The sequence below is a fragment of the Podospora pseudopauciseta genome, chromosome 1 (assembly GCF_035222475.1).
Source record: "Podospora pseudopauciseta strain CBS 411.78 chromosome 1, whole genome shotgun sequence".
NCBI classification, from domain to species: Eukaryota; Fungi; Ascomycota; class Sordariomycetes; order Sordariales; family Podosporaceae; genus Podospora; species Podospora pseudopauciseta.
Genome location: NC_085892.1, coordinates 1,276,330 through 1,294,007, shown reverse-complemented (window position 1 = coordinate 1,294,007; position 17,678 = coordinate 1,276,330). Strand labels below are relative to the sequence as shown.

The 17,678-nt window shown below is 51.9% G+C and overlaps 7 protein-coding genes across 7 annotated transcripts; 3 read left to right on the top strand and 4 right to left on the bottom strand.

Moving 5' to 3' along the window:
- Window positions 1–473: 473 nt before the first annotated feature.
- QC763_103360 (uncharacterized protein) lies at window positions 474–2,966 on the bottom strand (the record flags this gene model as incomplete). Its single annotated transcript, XM_062906894.1, is given in 6 exon segments — window positions 474–1,495; window positions 1,611–1,669; window positions 1,766–1,903; window positions 1,957–2,297; window positions 2,315–2,330; window positions 2,395–2,966. 6 exon segments carry the CDS (start codon window positions 2,964–2,966, stop codon window positions 474–476), a joined length of 2,148 nt encoding a protein of 715 aa, XP_062769789.1.
- A 1,242-nt stretch (window positions 2,967–4,208) lies between these two features.
- QC763_103350 (uncharacterized protein) lies at window positions 4,209–6,974 on the bottom strand (the record flags this gene model as incomplete). Its single annotated transcript, XM_062906893.1, has 1 exon — window positions 4,209–6,974. The coding sequence occupies one exon, from the start codon at window positions 6,972–6,974 to the stop codon at window positions 4,209–4,211; it is 2,766 nt and encodes a 921-aa protein (XP_062769788.1).
- Window positions 6,975–7,228: 254 nt separating this feature from the next.
- VPS53 (Vacuolar protein sorting-associated protein 53) lies at window positions 7,229–10,256 on the top strand. The gene is made up of 2 exons (XM_062906892.1): window positions 7,229–7,599; window positions 7,685–10,256. The coding sequence occupies exons 1-2, from the start codon at window positions 7,560–7,562 to the stop codon at window positions 10,141–10,143; spliced, it is 2,499 nt and encodes an 832-aa protein (XP_062769787.1). The 5' UTR covers window positions 7,229–7,559; the 3' UTR covers window positions 10,144–10,256.
- Window positions 10,257–10,343: 87 nt separating this feature from the next.
- On the top strand, window positions 10,344–12,595 carry NPR2 (Nitrogen permease regulator 2). The gene is made up of 3 exons (XM_062906891.1): window positions 10,344–10,615; window positions 10,671–11,264; window positions 11,320–12,595. The coding sequence occupies exons 1-3, from the start codon at window positions 10,573–10,575 to the stop codon at window positions 12,336–12,338; spliced, it is 1,656 nt and encodes a 551-aa protein (XP_062769786.1). The 5' UTR covers window positions 10,344–10,572; the 3' UTR covers window positions 12,339–12,595.
- Window positions 12,464–14,749, bottom strand: MSY1 (tyrosyl-tRNA synthetase; the record flags this gene model as incomplete). Its single annotated transcript, XM_062906890.1, is given in 3 exon segments — window positions 12,464–13,895; window positions 13,952–14,473; window positions 14,478–14,749. Coding segments are annotated over 3 exon segments (2,031 nt in total). The 3' UTR covers window positions 12,464–12,658.
- Window positions 14,750–14,889: 140 nt separating this feature from the next.
- QC763_103310 (uncharacterized protein) lies at window positions 14,890–15,165 on the bottom strand (the record flags this gene model as incomplete). Its single annotated transcript, XM_062906889.1, has 1 exon — window positions 14,890–15,165. One exon carries the CDS (start codon window positions 15,163–15,165, stop codon window positions 14,890–14,892), a length of 276 nt encoding a protein of 91 aa, XP_062769784.1.
- On the top strand, window positions 15,116–16,378 carry SDH4 (membrane anchor subunit of succinate dehydrogenase, Sdh4). Its single transcript, XM_062906888.1, has 3 exons — window positions 15,116–15,478; window positions 15,537–15,554; window positions 15,650–16,378. Exons 1-3 carry the CDS (start codon window positions 15,352–15,354, stop codon window positions 16,000–16,002), a joined length of 498 nt encoding a protein of 165 aa, XP_062769783.1. The 5' UTR covers window positions 15,116–15,351; the 3' UTR covers window positions 16,003–16,378.
- Window positions 16,379–17,678: the final 1,300 nt, after the last annotated feature.

Here is a 17,678-nt window from a genome sequence, read left to right as displayed (position 1 = left end):
ACATGCGCATACACAGTTGTCATCATCACGCCCCATATCTTGTTGAAAAGCCACGCTACGAGCAGCCCAATCAACGAGCGCTGGAACGGATGCCCGGCTCATTCCGTCCACGAGACATAACCGGCTGCTGAAGAGAGATGCCCAGCTCACGATTGTAGTACTCTTACATGAGCCCCCTCAGACTGATTACAACCACTTTGAACTACGTGTATCTCGTTCTCTGTAAATAGTGTTGTGGTAATGTATGTATCCCTGATAATCAAAGTTTGTTGGTCCGTGCGCACTGTTTACATCGTGAAGAACCACCCCTTTTGCCCCTTTTCGTTTCCACAGCAGGCTCAGCAGTATCCACTTTCAACCACCCACCACAAATCCAACATCAACACCGCAACAGCAATACAACCATCAGCAATCTTCAAGGAGCGGTCTATTTGATTCAAATTTGTCTAGTCATCAATCTTCAATCTCACAATCTACTTCTTCTCTCCCTCTAGGCTCACCTCCTCAGCCCACTCCCCATGCTCCACAGTCCTAAACCCCCACCCGCCATCCTCCGCACTCCTGTACATTGCCACATTCTCCCCCGCAACCCTCTTCTCCAACCCGCCTGGAATCTCCAACCCAGCCCTGCCTCGTTCGTACAACCCCTCATCCACCCTGCAAAACAACAGCGGCAGCACCTCTCCCTTCCACGCCCTGACTCCAGCCATCGAACACGCCAGAATGGTGTGAAACAAAAAGTAGATGCTCAGTAGTATCATAAAGGCAGGGTACATCAGCCAGTACCACCTCACCTTCACCACTGGCGTCATCTGCGTGGCGTCTCCATCGTATCGTTTCTTCGTCGTCTGTGTCACCGCTCCATGAAGCCGGAATTCGTTCGTCAGGCTGGCGGCAAAGGTGTTGATCCACTGATTTAAATCGCCCGTGGTGGCGTTCCACATGGCTTCTACCCAGTCTGATGACGAATCAAGCGTGTTGAGGGTCGTGGTGACTGTGCCCATCGTGATGGACGACATGAAGTTACGCAGGGCGAGCATGGCCTCGCGCGTGACGACATATTTTGTGGCATTGTCTGTGTTGAGACTGGGAGGAATGTTGATAAAGACGTGCTCTGACCCATGGGCGGCACTGGTCATTGTCAACGAGGTGAGGGAGTGGTTGGCAACGCGGGTTTGGTTCTGCTTGCCGTCCTCTACCCAGATCTTGAGGCCCTCTACGCAGAACCACAGAGCGCATTCTGAACCAGCCAGAAGCAACCCAGTCTCTTCTGTTTGTGTTACAGAGAGAAAGTCAAACACCGAGTAGTAAGCCCGGGAAGTCGAGGAGATCTTGTGGACGGTCCCGTTGGTTGGTGCGACCTTGAATATGCTTCGTTCCCCCGGGTCCATCGAATTTACGATTGACGTCCCAGAGCCAGTTGTGTAGGTGCAAGTATTGGCTGTTTTGTTACACTTGGTGTATATCTCGGCATTGACACAGTCGCCACAGCTGGCTAGTGTAGGTATGATAGGCCACGAGCAATTGGCAGTCCCGCAGGATACTGGAATCATGGGAATCTGACCTTGATACTTAGTTATCTGGTCGACCCTATCAAGTTGAAGACTCACCTCTGTGGAGATAATTCCGGCATAGACAGCCGCTTTTGTCGATAAAGACAGAGACGTATCTACAGTTTTTGTAAGCCGGCAAACTTCTCTAGAGCAGATGAACATGCTTACCACCAATAAACCCTCGGTGTAGATAAGTGTCCTAAACCTCTGACCTAGCCGGTGCTGGTGCCGGACTCAACGTGCCGTTGTCTAGATGCCTCGGCTGCTGTTCAAAGCTGACCATTTCCTGACTGAAGGTCTCAAACCCAACCCCAAGAATGGCAATGGCTGCTCCAACGCATCCAAGGTGCCTATATCCCCATGTCAGCATCGCAAGCAATTCCGTCATATCGGGCCTACAAACCTCCCCTTCAACCTCCAAATCAGCTTTATTGCCCCCCTTAACCCCCTACTCGCAGCATCAAACTTCCCAAAATCCTCCAACTTTGCTCCGCACCTTCCATCCTCCCCACCCTTCCTCCTCATCTGCGCACTCTCACTCACCCACAACCACGCCCCCTGGCTGATGGCCGAGCCAACATACGCATCCATACACAATCTCATCGCCGTCACCAACGCAACAACCCCCGTCTCAAAGCTTATACCGGACCACCCAAATTCCTGCGGCAAAACCTGCCCATCATACGTCCTTAAGAACCCGGCCAGCCCCACCACAGCAACCACACTCAACCCAGCATAAACATACTCCTCCTTCCACTAACTAAACGAGCTGTAATACTTCCTCCTCCCCCTCCTCCCCCCCTCCCCCCCACCAGGCGAGTGACTCTCCTCCATAACAAACCCCTCCCCTCCCCCCAACTCCACATTCTCAAACCTATCATCCTCCTCATAACGCCACTCCTCTTGTTCCCCACCCGGCCCAGTCATGACAATCGCCGGCCTCGGCGTCCGACTCCGATGATGATGCCCCGTCCTCGAAGGCGTAAACCTCTCCCCAATAACATGATCGTACAATCTCTGCGTATAAGTCGAAGCACCATCATCCTGCTCCCTTCTCCCAACACCTCCATGCTCCCCATCACCACCACCATCACTCATCGCCCTCTCCGACGGCGCAGAAGGCGGCTCAGCCTTGTGTGACCACGCCCCGGACGAGGAATTCTCCCCTTCTTTCCGTCTATTCGACACAGAATGATATCTCTCCCTTCTCAGGTTCGGCGGCCGGACAATTGTCGAGGATTCGTCATCTTGTTCGGTATTCCACGGGTTCCGCTGGGGATTAGGCTCGGAATGAGGGGATTCGTTGCCAGAGTCCGTTACTGGTCGTTTCTTGGACCGGGTCCGGGGGGATATGTTGCCCGAATCCGTTATTAGTCGTTTCTTGGACCGGAGGGATATGTTGTCGGGGTCCATTATTGGTCGTTTCTTCTTCTTCTTCTTCTTCTTCCCCCTGGTGATGGAGGAAGTGGGGGAGAAAAAATGAGCGCTCCTTGCGTCAGGCCGGAGGAAGGTGACGAGGGGGAGGAGTGATATCGTGGCGGTTCGCTCGGAGAAAAAAGGAATGTGTGTTAGGGTAAAATAATCATTGAGAAAAAAAGGAAAGCGTCTACCTATCTCAGAGGTATTTATGGGAGAGAATGACAGGTAGGAAGAATATAAGGAATAAAAACGCGGAAATAGAGGCCAGCGAGTGGCAGCGTGAGTCAAGATGAGAGAGGTGGGACAAGAGGGGTCCCGACAGCATGGGCTTTGAGAACTGGAGTGGCATGGAACAGGTACCAAGCGGGCACTGGCCTCCAAGAGACATACAAGGAAGGAGCACATTATAGGAGAACCTGGGAAACCGCGACTGAGCGCTTGCCACATCATTCCTTCATGGCCCACCAGCAAGACCATCAATTCCATTTGGGTGTAAAGTTGAAAAAAAGAAGGAAAAAAAGAAGGAAAAAGAGAAGGAAAAAAAGAAGGGAAAAAAAGGAAAAGTAAATGAAAAAAAGACAAAAAACTCTTTTTCCGTTGCACAAAAAAAAGAAGAAAAAAAGAAAAAGACTCGGGAGAGTTCTTCATTCCATGCTGCGGAACGGAGCACAGAAAAGAACATTTAAACAGAGAACCTCTACGGAGCCCCCTATTTGTCTTACCAGCGCCCCCTTCTATACCTATTAATTTGTCCTGCCTATAATATAATAAAAGACCTTTCAAGAAATTTACAAGCCTTTAAACTATCTTTGAAGGCTTTTTAATTATCTTTAAAGGCCTTTTAACTATTTTTAAGGCTTGTTAAATCCTCTTTACGCTTAGTAATTATCCTTCACAAGACAAGGTAGTTAAATTATATGCAAAGTGGGGGAAGGGGGGGAGTTAGTTGGAGACATAGGGGGCTCCGTAAAGGTTTTCTCTAAACAAAAACAACAATCTGCCAAATCAGCATCAAGGAAGACATAACACCGACACAATATCGCATCAATTTCACTTAATTCATAATGCGCTTTTATTTTCCGCTATGCCTCAATAACTAACGCCATCATACAATGCTCACTGACTCCTCATCTCGTAGCCATTATTCGCGCTAGTGGTCAGTCAACTCCACGCGGCCGGCCCCAACCAGTTTGCCATGGCGATATAAAAATGGAGGGGTTCATAAAAACACCACTGCTAGTGATACGGGATGCAAAAGTCGATCCAGGTAGCCAGATAGTCAAGCCGGCTACCGTTGGCTTCCTCCTCCTTGTAGATACGCTCAAATTCCTCGAAGCTGAGCCTGCCCCATCCACCGCGATCGCTTGCCTCCTTCTCAGCCAGATCCAGTCGTTTCCACTCCACCAACTGTTCATAGGATGGCGGAGACACTGATCCATTCTTCTTGCTGGCCTTCTTGGATTTTTCCGCCTTCACCGCGGTTCTATCGACCGGGGTAGGGTCCTCGTCAGAGGGTGTCTCGACGGCGGGTTCGGATTCAGAATCGCCATTGGGTCTAAATTGCGGCATCGTTGGATCGCGATGAGAAGCCGCCTCTGATGATGATGCTGATATTTCCGCAGGCTCCTCAGATGGCAGAACAGGCAACTCGTCTGGCACAATCTCAGAGGCTGAACCCACCAGAGTGGTTCCATCCTCCTCGCTCTGGTCAACGCTGTACCCGCTAGCAGCAAGAAGCTCTTCCAAGGACAGCTCAGCAGGCTTGCGCTTCTTGGTAACTTTCTGCTTGTTCCTGTCGACCTCTTTGAGCTTGATGGATGTAAAGGACGGTCTCCATTTGTCGCGCGCCTCCTTGGTTTCCGCCGCCTTTACCGCAAGGTCCTCCTTGCGTTTGAAGAGGGTATCGAGTATTTCGTTGAACGCCTGCTGAATGACTTGGTAAAAGATTTCCTTGCCCACGTCTCTTTCGGCATCAGGGATTTCCATTCCGCCCCATCTTTCTGGTATACTCCGTGAAGAATTGGAGATGTTGGATCTCGCATCAGTATCGTAGCCATGGTCATACTCATCATCATCATCAGCAAATCGCACTTTAGATGAAGATCGTGACCGCGAGAAAGAAGGCTGTTGAGGAGCCTTTGAGCTTTCTATTGACGAATTCGCCAGTGCCAAGACGTCAAGGCTTTCAGGCCAGCCGTCAGGAGCCATAGCACCTTCCTCTTCATCCAAGTAAAACTGCCGCTTCTTCCAACGATCAAATAGCTTTTTTCGTGCTTCAAGCCTTACACGTCGGTTAGAGGTGGCAATATAGGGAACGCGAGCGGAGTGACGGTCCCCGGCGCGTCCTTCGCCCTCCCTGGAGTTATCACTGGCCTCCTCACCGGGTGGGGAAGCGCCATTCTCGACTCGGTGAGGTGTTTGCTCGCTGGCCCCGCCGTCTTGACCATCACCGTTTGTCATGTGAGCTTGTGGGCCGTTCATAACAAGCATCAACTGGTCACCGCGCGGCGACTCCCCCACTATAATAGTCGGTAGCTCGCTGGTCCGGGTTGGTGGGTTCAAGAGAGCGTTCAGGTATTCGATGCCGCTTTCTCTGTTCGCCGATGGCCTACTATCAGCCAGAACAAACAGGCTTTCCTGGGTCTGAGTTTGCTTTGCGAACAAGTCATTCAAAACTGACTGTCGGTCGGAAACATCAGGTGAATCCGTTGCCACAGCCCGGGGGTTTCCGTCCGCAATGTGAACTTCGCCCAGGCTTTCGTTGACAACCTTTCCTTCCAAGGGGCGATCGGTTTCGGGCGGCTGGAAAATGCCTTCGCGGCCAAATAGACTGCTCAACGGTGCTCTGCTTGTTCCTAGCTGTTGGACCTCAGTCGAACTCATGACTTGATCGTCCAGCCCCTCCAGAATGTCCCTATGCATCTGCTTGAAGAGCACGTAATAAGCGCGGAACAAGCGTAGGAAGTCTCGGCGGCTCACGAAACCGTCGTTATCCACATCGTATCCGTCAAAGATCTTCCTGAGCCTGTTTTTTCTTTTCCTGTAGGATGTGCCGCGGAGAAATTCAGAGAAGCCGATGAGGTCGTCATTATTGTCGTCATAGAAGGCAAACATCCGGTCGTGTAGCAAATTCGGAATAGGCTGTCTGTCTCCTGAGGGTACGAGATATCGCTCAAAGGTCTTGCGGTCCATAGCCAAGCACAGCTCATCCGGATCCTCCTTCCATTCCGTGTTGGCCATGAACGTCCACTGTTCCCAGAGAGCTTCCAACTCTGGGCGTTCGAACCCGGTTTCCTTGGACAGCTTGGCCATCAATCTCTTAGGAAGCAGTCTCAGGCAGTTCTCGGGGTCTCCAGGGTACCACACGGGTTGAAGCTGGCGAGGACCGAGGCGCGGGGCCGGGATCCTGATCTTGTAGAAAATGTGCGTCTTGGTGTGGAGGCCTTGGGATTCGCATGTCTCGCAGAGGTCGAAATCGGCACAGTTGGCGCAGCGGTAGCGGATGCCACGAATCGGGACAATGCCGCACCCGTTGCACTGGCAGCCTCGGTGAACATAGGCGCTGCGCCGGGCGTTGTCCTCGGAGACTCGAAAGAGCAAGCTCACGATATTTTGACCGGCTCGTGCCTGGGGACCATATTGATTTTGATCGTCATCATACCAGTTATCATCGAGCTCCTGGGCATCGTCGGCGACCGTCTCGCCATCGGCCAAGGGTCGAACTGTGGTGTCGATATCAGCGTTCTCGTCGGCATGGGATTCAGCCGACGTGTAGGACGCCTCGGATTGGGCGCGACCTGGCGGTTCAGCGGCTACGGGGGTGTTCACAGAACGTCTGCGATGTCGAACGGCGTTGCTCCTGTGCAGTCGACCACCGGGTTCGGGTTGTGGGTTGTATAATCGGTAGCAGTATAAGCCGACTGTTGCTGTAGCCGCGAGCGAGAATAAGGCCACACTAATGCGTTGCCTCGTCAGCGTGGATGCTGCGACAGATGAATCCATGTTGTCGGACGTGGCATTCTGTTAGCTCTGGGGTTGCAATATTTCCTGCTGTTGAAACTGTCGCGGTTGTAGATGATGGTTTGTTGAAGCTGGGTAGATAGCAGTTGAAGGTCAGGGCAGCAGCAGACAGCTTCAGCTCCAGTTGCGCAACAGTGTGGGTCGCGCCAAGACTTTCAGTTATCGCTCTAGCTTCGAAATGATTTGAAATTCGTTGAGCTCTACATCTATATATAATCTGTTACACGCCACCTAACGACATAGACGGGTTCTATCACTCTTTTGATTTATCTACAGGAAAGTATAACCACTGGTACCATCTCCAGATGTGTCATTTGCGGAGAAGGCCCCTGTTTGAGTCTGGAAATACCACTTAGATATGACTCGATTAGGTTAGTCACTATAATGCGACCGCTTTTCGGGCGGCCGTTACTTGGCATGGCCTGTGTCCACCTTACCCAAGCTCTCGGCGACGTTCCCTAATAACGAATGCTTCTTCATGGCTGACACGGCAGCAAGTTTCTGGCTCTCAAAACGTCTCCTCTTCCAGCAAGGCATCTTTACAGCCGGTGCGGCCTGGATGCCACCATGAATATAACCGTCGCGGATTCTCTGTCTCTAGACTCAGGTAATTGCCCATTCTATTCGCCACTAGCTTGAGCATGCAGGGAACACATGGTCACTGACGTTGGACTGGGCTGGCAACTCATCAGTGGACTACGATCCGATCGCACATCTCAACCTCCTATTCTCCCACCCGTCCACTGTATCCTCGGTCTCGAGCGTATCCGCGACGATTCAGAAACACAAAGATGAACTCTCCAAGTCCATTACTTCGCTGGAAACGGCCCAAGCCTACGGCCCCGACTCCTCGCTAGAAAGAATGCAGTCGGCTCAGGCCGAACTGGCCTCTCTATTCCAGCGCATTGAAAGTGTGCGAAGCCGAGCTCTACAGACCGAACGCGACATCACCACCATGACGGCCGACATTAAGCGTTTGGATGGCACCAAGCGCAACCTAACCCTCAGCATGACTGCCCTCAAGCGGCTCCAGATGTTGACCACCGCCTACGAACAACTTCGAGGATTGGCTCGGACCCGCCAGTACCGCGAGTGTGCTGGCCTTTTGCAAGCTGTTTTGCAGCTCATGCGCCATTTCAATAGCTACCGGAGCATTGAACAAATCGCCGTGCTAAGCCGAAACGTCAGCGAGCTGCAGCGGGAGCTCTTGGAGCAAGTCTGCGAGGATTTCGAGATAGCATTCGCCAAGGGAGAGGTCGGTGCCCGTCGCGCGGTTCTGGTAGAGGCCTGTCTCGTTATGGATGCGTTGGGCGATCATGCGAAGACTCGACTGGTGACTTGGTATGTCAATACAGAGTTGCGCGAGTACCGTCAGGTCTTTAGAGGCAACGATGAAGCCGGGAGCTTGGACAACATTGGGCGACGCTATGCATGGTTCAAACGCACCCTAAAGACGCACGAGGAAGAGCACGCTGTGATCTTCCCGCCTCATTGGCGCGTCAATGAGACGCTAGCCATGTCCTTTTGCGACGGGACCAGGGAGGACTTCAAAGGCATTTTGGAAAAGAGCATGCGGAGACCCGACGGTCCCAAACTCGACGTGAACCTGCTACTTAGCTGCCTGCAGGAAACCATGGACTTCGAGCAAGGCCTTGAAAGGCGCTTTGCGAACGAGCCAAGGGCTAGCATTGATACGCTCAGTTCCGCAGACGACAGGGCACAGAATTTCAACGGGTCAATATCTGCGGCATTCGAGCCCTACCTGAGTTTGTGGGTCGAGTCGCAGGACAGAGCATTGGCAAGCATGATACCAAAGTACAAACAACAGCCCCTCATTCCGGCTGACGAGGAGTTTTCGCCTCAGGCGGTGATACCATCAGCCATTGAATTATTCCACTTTTACAAGGTCACCCTATCCCAGTGCGCCAAGCTATCCACTGGTGAGCGGCTGCTCGACCTGACGAAGACGTTAGCAAAGTACTTGGACGAATATGCTCAGCAAGTTCTTCTTGGCTTCCTCCAACGTGGTGGAACTCAAGGGCCACCTATCGAGGACATCATACTTGTACTTAACACCGCGGACTTCTGGCATACCAACACTGATCAGCTGGAGGAATTTATCAAGAAGCGCATTGACCCGGATATGACATCTCGAGTGGACCTCTCTGACCAGTCAGATGCCTTCATGGGGGCTGCTGGCGCTTCCGTCATGGCTTTGGTTGCCAAGGTTGAGTTAGAATGCGAGTCCGCTTGGCGCGAGATGAGGAACACCAACTGGTCACGCATGGAAAGTGTCTCGGATCACAGCTCCTATGTGAGCGAGCTCCTGAAACATGTCAACAGCAAGGCCGAGGAGATATTGCCGCTTGTTGTGAAGCAACAATATGCTCGCACGTTCTGTGACAATCTCGTCGACCATCTTGCCAACGCCTACATCACCAATGTGGTCCAGTGCAAGCCTGTTTGCGAAACTGGCGCCGAGCAGATGCTTTTGGACAAGTATGTCCTGACAAAGTCGTTGGAGAATCTCATGTCCTTCCACACGGCATCCTCCTCGACTCAACCGCCCGCTTCATTCGTAAAGCATGTCAACACATCCATGACCCGCATGGATCCGTTGCTTAAAACCCTACAAGTTCGCCCTTCACCACCAGAGGGTCTCGTTCAAGCCTATCTTATACACATCGCTGACCGGTCCGATACCAACTTCCGCAAGATTCTGGAGCTCAAGGGTGTGCGGAGAGCAGACCAGGCACATCTCCTTGAGCTGTTCGCCATCCATCGGGAAGGTCCTGCAGCAGCGGGAGGCAAGCTTGTCCAGAGCTCTCCTCTTTTAACACCACTTCTCAACTCTACGTCTGGTGGACTGGGAAGTACTACCGCAGCAGGTGGCAGTGGTCTTGCCGCGGGGTTGGCTGCAGGCGGTTTGCAAACTCGTTTCGATGCCGCGTCTCTTGGTGAAAGGCTATTGACTGCAGCCAGAGATAGTGCAGAAAGGGCTGGTGTGGGGGCGGCAACAGGTGAAGGTGTCACTATGAATGAAAATTTGAGGAATATCGGAAACTTCTTCAGAAGGGATATTGGCGGTTTAGGGGCACGGTTTGGGAGAAGAGATATCACTCCTACAAATAACAGCAGGCCTGACGTATAGGGGTGAGGATAGGAAAAGTGGTTATCAAAATAATTGGGTAGTAAAAGCGATATTGATAGAGTTATGTGCTTGAATGGCTACATATCATGGAATGCAAAGCGTGGTAACCAACGACAATGATTGTGACCTGCTTCGAGTGAATAAACCCAGGTGGCATGTAAGGGTTAGGGTTCCTACCAGACACAACTCATCAAATGCGGTGTCTTTCATCCCCTCAACCCTATCCCCCATTCATCGGTTGACTTGAACTTCAGAGTTCTTTCACCCAGTCTACGGCACGTAAGGAATTGGTCTCATATTTCACCACTTAGACTCATCAAAATCATATCTTTTTGAGTTTTGCGCAGTCACGAGCAGCCAACACAACTTCTTCAGATCATAACTCGGGTGGGAATTGCGGGGCTTCCAGACGACACCCATTGAAACACCATGATTCAGGGTATTTTCTATGCCCGCTTCCTTCCCCAAGAAGGTATTTCTCGATATCCTCCAGCTTAGAAAAAACAGAGATTGACAAATTCAAATAGGCACAAAGATTGTGGCTCAGTCACCGCCCGGCTGCATTGTTCCAGTCACAACCCCGAGTCCAAATACGGCTCCTGTTCCCTCGCAAACAATCAGCAACCTCAATGCTAGCATCACATCTTCCTCAACGACGCCTGGCACCTCAACAACCACCCCCGCCATAAAATCTCCATTATTTGACTTTGCGGTCCTGTCCGAGTACATCATTCCTAGGGAGCCGTTCCGCAACAGGTACATCACCGTGACCGACCCAGATAACAAATACCTTGTCCTTGGTTTCCCTGTTTCTATCCCAGACCCCCGGTATCACCGCAATGAGTTCATCTTCAATTTTGGTCTCGTGGTCGATCGCGATGTCGATCAGGTTCCTTATGAGAGGGTTGTTCGACGGCTGGCGATTACCTTTGCGGAAATGGAAAGGCAGAGCGGGTATCTCAGCCAAGACCAGACTAAGGCCCAGGAAGAGTACGCGTGGGAAGAAAGGAGGGACATGAATGGGGATGGGGGCTTCTTTTCGATGAGGAGGCCGATTGAGAGTTTGTTGGAGATCATCAAGGAGGATTTGAATAATTATGGAGAGTGCATGATCCCCGTTGGTATGTCCGCCTAATCACCCCCTTCTGACGACCCTCCAACTAACACAACGACAAGACGACGCCAACACCATCAACATGAAGCTCTTCCCTTACCACCCCAATCCACCAGAAGTCAAAAGTTGGCACGTCCCAGTAGCAAAAATGAAACTCGCCGACATCGTCGACCCAACCTGGGACCTGACCCTTCAAAAGGTAATCGCCCACATCGACGGCGTCTCCGACGTCCGCCGAATCGCCTTCCAAGCAGACGTCTCCCTAGAACTAACCCAACTCGCCCTCCGCCACCTCCTCTACTACGACACCATCCTCCTCCTCGACATGTTCTTCTTCTCCGCCTGCTACGCCCCCCGCCCCGGAATCCACGATTTCATCGCCAACGTCGACGGCATAGTAGATGAATGCGCCAATTACGTCTGCGTGGGCGCACTGGGAATTCATTCCAACGACAATTACAAGTATTCCAACCCCAGGTCGTCGTCAACCACCACCCTCAACAACAACTCCTCCGCCCTGAACTCCTTCTCCACCACCCCTCGATCCTCCTCCCACCACCTCTCCACCTCCCCCAGCAATTTGTCTCCAGAAACTCACTCCCACCACCCCACCTCCCCCTTCTACAACCCATCCTCCTCCTGCCTCCTCTCTATCGAACGAGACCACCGCCTACCAAATTATCTGCTCATCAAACTAATGACCACCTTTGCCTCCTCAAAAACAGTAATGGAGTGGCTAAAAATGCACATGGACGCCGGGATAGACGTCCTCAGATACGTCGACGTCCGGAGGTTGGTGCAGTTTGGTGTGATAAAAGGTTGTTTGTACCGTGTTCACAAGCATGTGGTGTCGAAGCAGTATCTAGCCTCCTTAGCGACGGGTCAAAGTAGGAAGTTGACTGAACGGGAGGCCGCGGCTAGGGGAGGCGGGAGAAGGGATCCGCTGCAAAAGTACACGGATGGGTGTCATTGTTTTGATGAGATCATCACCGAGATGAACATGACGGACGCGGAGGTGATGGAGCGGCTGAAGGGGTTCAGGGGGGCGCCGACGGGGGATTTGGCGGTGCTCCATCGCTGATGATGCGGGCAAAGGGATGATGTAGGCTTTTGGAAAAAATGATCAGAAATCTCTGGGGGAAAATACTGAGAAGGTCTAGCAACGAGGAGGCCTACCTATTTGGAGTAGCAATCTTTCTTTTTTCTTGGTCCGCAAACGTATTTGGATTGGAGCTTATTTCTCTACCTACGTTTCTACATCCAATTCTTTATCCCAGTTCATGTGCACACATACGAAAATGTACAACAGAGTATAATGCATCTGATATAATACAAGCCAATATCGTACAACTCAGATGAAAACCCAGATCCACGATGGTTATCCCCCTCTACAACTCATCATCATTCCCCCCTCTCTTCCCTCGGCGAATCACCCCCTACCTCCTTCTGGTGAATCTCATCCATCAGCTCCTGAGTCGCCCTCCTAATAGCATAAGAGTCCTGATCCGGAAACTTCATAAACCCAGGCGGCGGCGCCTCCTCCTCGACATGGTTCTTCAAGTTGGCCTTGACCTCGTCCGGCGTCAGCATCCCCGACTTTAGCATCTTCAACTGCTGGCGAAGCATGCGCAGCGCACCGGTCCCCGGCTCGCCAGGGTACGTCTGACCAGACTCCTTCCACTCCTTGTCGCTGACCATTTCAATGACGCGAATCTGGACCTTGCCCTTGCGGAGGATGAGCATCTTGCCGTCGATGAGGTAGTTCCTCGTCTCCTGGGGGAACCAGAGCTTGATGGGGGTGAAGCTGAGCTGGGAGTAGTCCATCACCTTGTTGTCATCGGTGCGCTTGTGGCCAGGCATGGCGCCAATGTAGGCACCTTGCTGGGTGGCGAGGCGGTGGCCTTCTGAGGCGCTCTTTGCGAGGCCTGCGGCGTAGAGGATGCGGCCGATGGATTTACCCATGATGAGAGATTCGGGCAGTTGCATGTCCATCTTGGGGGCGTCTAGAATGGAGGGTGGCGTGTCCTCGGTTGCTGCCTTGGGCATCCTGAGCGTGACGCCGGGGATGTCGATTTGCTTTCCGTACCTGGCCTGGTGGTTCAAGGCGGTCCTATGCGCCGCGTTCATGCCGTGCACCAAGCCGACTACCTCAAAGGCCAGCAGATGTTGAGCAACTCGTCGGGCGGGGTTCTCGCTGTGGATCTTCATGGCCTCGTTGATGTTCTCCATAGGCAGGAAGGTGAAGAGCTTGAGAAGCTTCTCGACCTCTTGATCGGATCGCCGCACAAAGTAACCGTAAAGGTCGAACTCGGAAGTCTGGAACCTGTCGAGCCAAACGGCATTGCCGGCGCTTTTTCCAAACTTGACACCGGCTGAGTCTGTTAAGAGGGGGACGGTGAAGCCGACCGGATCGTTGAAGGGACCACCTTCAATTTTTTTCGCCGGATCTGGCTCGTTATCACGGACGACTTTCACCGTCTCGACGCCGGTCACGATGTTTCCATACTGGTCGGAGCCACCGATCTGCATCTGGATTCCATTTGCCTGATACATATGCCACCAATCCCAACCTTGCATGAGCGGGTAGGTGAATTCTGAGAAGGACATGCCATCGCCTTTCGACATTTTGTTCTTGACCCTGTGAGAGAAGGTCAGCAATGCGCTTGCCGATGAATGCCTGAAATTAACACTTACGTATCGCGGGATAGCAAGGGACCCATTCTCATACTATCCCCTAACCTCTTGAGAACCTCGATCAGAGGAAGCGAGTTCCACCATGTAGAGTTGTTCACAACAGCCCGTTTCCATGCCCAATCCTTCTCGAAGCCCCGCCTCCTTGCCTGTTCCTCCACATTCATCCAGAGGGCCTTGAGTTGGTAGTGTATCTTGGTCAAATTCATGGTGAGGTCGGTCCTTTTGAGAGGCGTGCGGCTGACCAGCCGGTCAGTAGGGTCGCCAATCTTGGCCGTCGCGCCACCGATCAGAGTGTAACCAGCGTAACCGTGCATATACATCCAGAAAATCGGCATGAGTGGGAGCAAATGGCCAATGTGTAGGGAGGGCGCCGTTGGGTCAATGCCAGTGTAGGCGCCAATCCGTTTGTGAAGCATCAGTTTGCGAATAGTTTCATGAGATCTTTCTCCCGAGTTGAAGTCAGCCAATCTGCTCCGGAAAACAGTGCACTTCAAGTTTACCTCAGCGCCAGACTTTGTAGACCTACCCAGCTGTGTCCTTCACATAGCCTCTCTCAACAAACATATCCCATGTGTTTTGAATCTCTCCCTTCTTGATCTTTTCAGCCCGCTCTTCCCAATCAGCCTGTGCCTGGTCAATCTTCGCCTGGTACTTCGGGCCGTGCCATGTTTTTTTGCCGCGTTGTTGAGCGTATGTTGATATTGGCCCTCCACCAGCCATGGACTTCATCGTTAGCAGGCATCTCCGGCAGATGGAGCCTCTGCTCATGCTCATGAGCGCTCCTTTTCCGAACGCCATTGCGGCGGCTGAATGTGGTGAAGTTGCTTGTTGCTTTACCGCCAACGAAGTCTTACGAAGATCTGATCTGGCACCTTTACCTGCTGAACAAGGGTGAGAGCTCGTGTAATATGTCGATATGTTGAGTGAAACGTCTAGATTCAAGACCCCCCAGACGTCTCGATGCACGCTGTCGCGGGCTCCAAGCTCGAAATTTTTGGGCCAAAAGCTCGGGCCACCCCCCACCTAGAACAGGGGTCCCTGCACTGGGCCCGCTCTGGGCTTGTGACAGTGACGTCTGGAGGGGTGCTGCTCGGGGTCTGGAAAATCCGATCCGACCCGAAGCTTGGCTTGAAGCGGAACCCAGGTGGGGTTCTTCGGCTGACATCAACGACAAGACGATTGGCAGAGAGAGGTCCCGATTGCCGAGGGATCATTCAGTTGGCATTGGACATTCGGCAACCATTTTCGCAGGCCTGTGTCTCCGTCGTTCCGAGTTCGTTGTCGCCGTTGTCGTCGTCGTCTTCAAAGCCCGCCCAAGCCGTCCCAGTCCCGGCGTCGTCTACCCAGCCAGTCAGTTTTTTAGTCGATCAATTGGTTGCCGTCCACCTTTTTCAGTCATCATGGCCTCCATCGCCCGCTCTTCCCTGCTGCGCCAGGTTGCGACAAAGCCTGCTCTCCAGAACAGCATCATCGCGCGTGCTGCTTTCCACACTACCGCCAAGAGGGACCTCCTCCCCCCTCTTCCCCGTGCGTTTTCCTACTCACGTATTGGTTCGGGGCTTTGTTTACTAACATTTTGTTGCAGAGCGTGTTGTTGGCACAGGTACGAGCGCATCTTCTTAAGCCGAGATGGGGCCGGAATCGACGAATATACGGCACTATATATGTCTTTGTGAGGACACCAACTAACCCATACAGTCAACGATGCTGCCCCCGTACCGCCCCCTTCTCCCTCGCACGGCTCCTACCACTGGACCTTTGACCGTCTCGTCGCTGCGTCCCTGATCCCCCTTACCGTCGCTCCTTTCGCCGCCGGCTCTCTCAACCCCACCATGGATGCCGTCCTGTGCGCCACCCTCCTCATCCACTCTCACACCGGCTTCCAGAACATCATCGTCGATTACGTTCCCCAATACAGAACACCCCGGGCCCGCAAGGCTGCCATCTGGGGCCTCAACGCCGCCACCGTCGTTGTCGGCCTTGCCCTCTACGAGTACGAGACCAGCGATGTCGGCATCACCGAGACCATCAAGAGACTGTGGAAGGCTTAAGCAGGAGAAGGAATAGAGATTGTGCTTTTGGGACCCGAGGCTTTGAGGAAAGAAGAGCGGGGGCTCGTTTTGTTTTATTTGTTCCCTGTATAGCAACCACCTACGACTACGGCAACAACCAATATCCCAGTTTTTGGTTCTGCGAAAACACGTTTTCCATTTGTTGTCCTCCTTGGTAACGGGCGGTGTTAGTGTTGGCTTGTGATAAAAAAGGCGGGTAAAAAGGGGACATGGGCCCTTTTGGTGTCTTGCAAAATAGTTCGACGCTTACTCCAAGGTTGTAAAGCTAAAAACGTGTATAGGATGGCCAATTTTTATAGAACGAAATATTGAATTGTTTGAAAAAGTTCAACAGCTTTTGATACCGGAGAGTGGCGTGTTGAACTTTTACCCAGTCACCTTCTCCGCAAAGTAATTGGCACAGCACAAGTCAACACGCATCATATTTTGAACTATGCCTCAAAAGAAGAATTGATAGGCCTATCAAATATCCTCAAAGGCACATGAACTATCTTTAAAGGCCTAAAAGTTTCCTTCCAAGCCCCTTTTTCTCTTTAAAAGGGTGTAAGTCCACAATAATGATACGTTTTACTTGCTTGCAATGCCTGTAATTTCGGGAGGAGCGTGTCAGTTTATAGTTTGTTCATGAAGCAGCTACTTGGCCTGGCTGCCAAAGTTTATCGCTGGCAAAGCCCAATCCGTAATAAACCCATCTTACCGTACCTACCGACAAACTCCCAACCTTTCTATTTCATTGATTTCTTCTCAACATCACTTTCTTCTCGACCAGCCGTTCGCGGCGGCACTATCTCTCGTGCTCTTGGCCGTGACATCAACAGAGCTCGCGAGGAGGCACGCTGGAATATCACTTCGGGAGGCGGGGCATCAATGTACTCAGGGAAGAAAAGAACGTTAGCGCTCTTCAGTGGATGTTTACTCCGCCAGAGCCAAAAGATGAGAAGAAGAATTAGTGAGACGTCTTAATTGGATTACTACAGTCTATTCGGCCAACGAACATATAGTCATTCAGGGTGATCGGTCCTCTCACTCTTCGTATGAACTGTTTTCGTCTATCTTGAGAGAAACCAACAAGCTCTCATTCGACCAAAACCCCAGCAAGACATTGATCAACTCGTCTGAGGCCTATTGACGAGGCCTGATCATGATCTTTTAACGCGCTTCGACTATCTTTGAACACATAATATATATTGAATGCATTTTCACCTTGTCCACATGCTTTCCAACCATCTTTTAACACATGTATACTATCCTTGAACGCCTTTTCGCCATGGTTACAGGCCTTCAACTCACTGAATTTGGTGTTCAATAATTGTTCCTAGGCGTGTCGAACTATCTATCGAGACGTATTGCCTATTTGGCATGCTTTTCTATTTTCAACTAGAATTTTTGTGTCACGTTGAAGTCTGCATCATTTTTTTGCCCATGATGCAACGCTGATAATGTGATGATGGTGGTTAGATTTACATATGCAGCTAAGCCCCAGTTGAAGAACCAACGAGCTCTCTCATTCAACCAGCTTCCCGCCCGGATGTTCAAGCTTCCATCTGCAAGATAATTGTGGCGCACGCCGGAAGCTGACACTCCCGGGAAGCGATGCAAGTTGTATCCCAACGGCACGGTCTTTCCGCAGCCAACCGGGAACCAGGTTCAGCTTC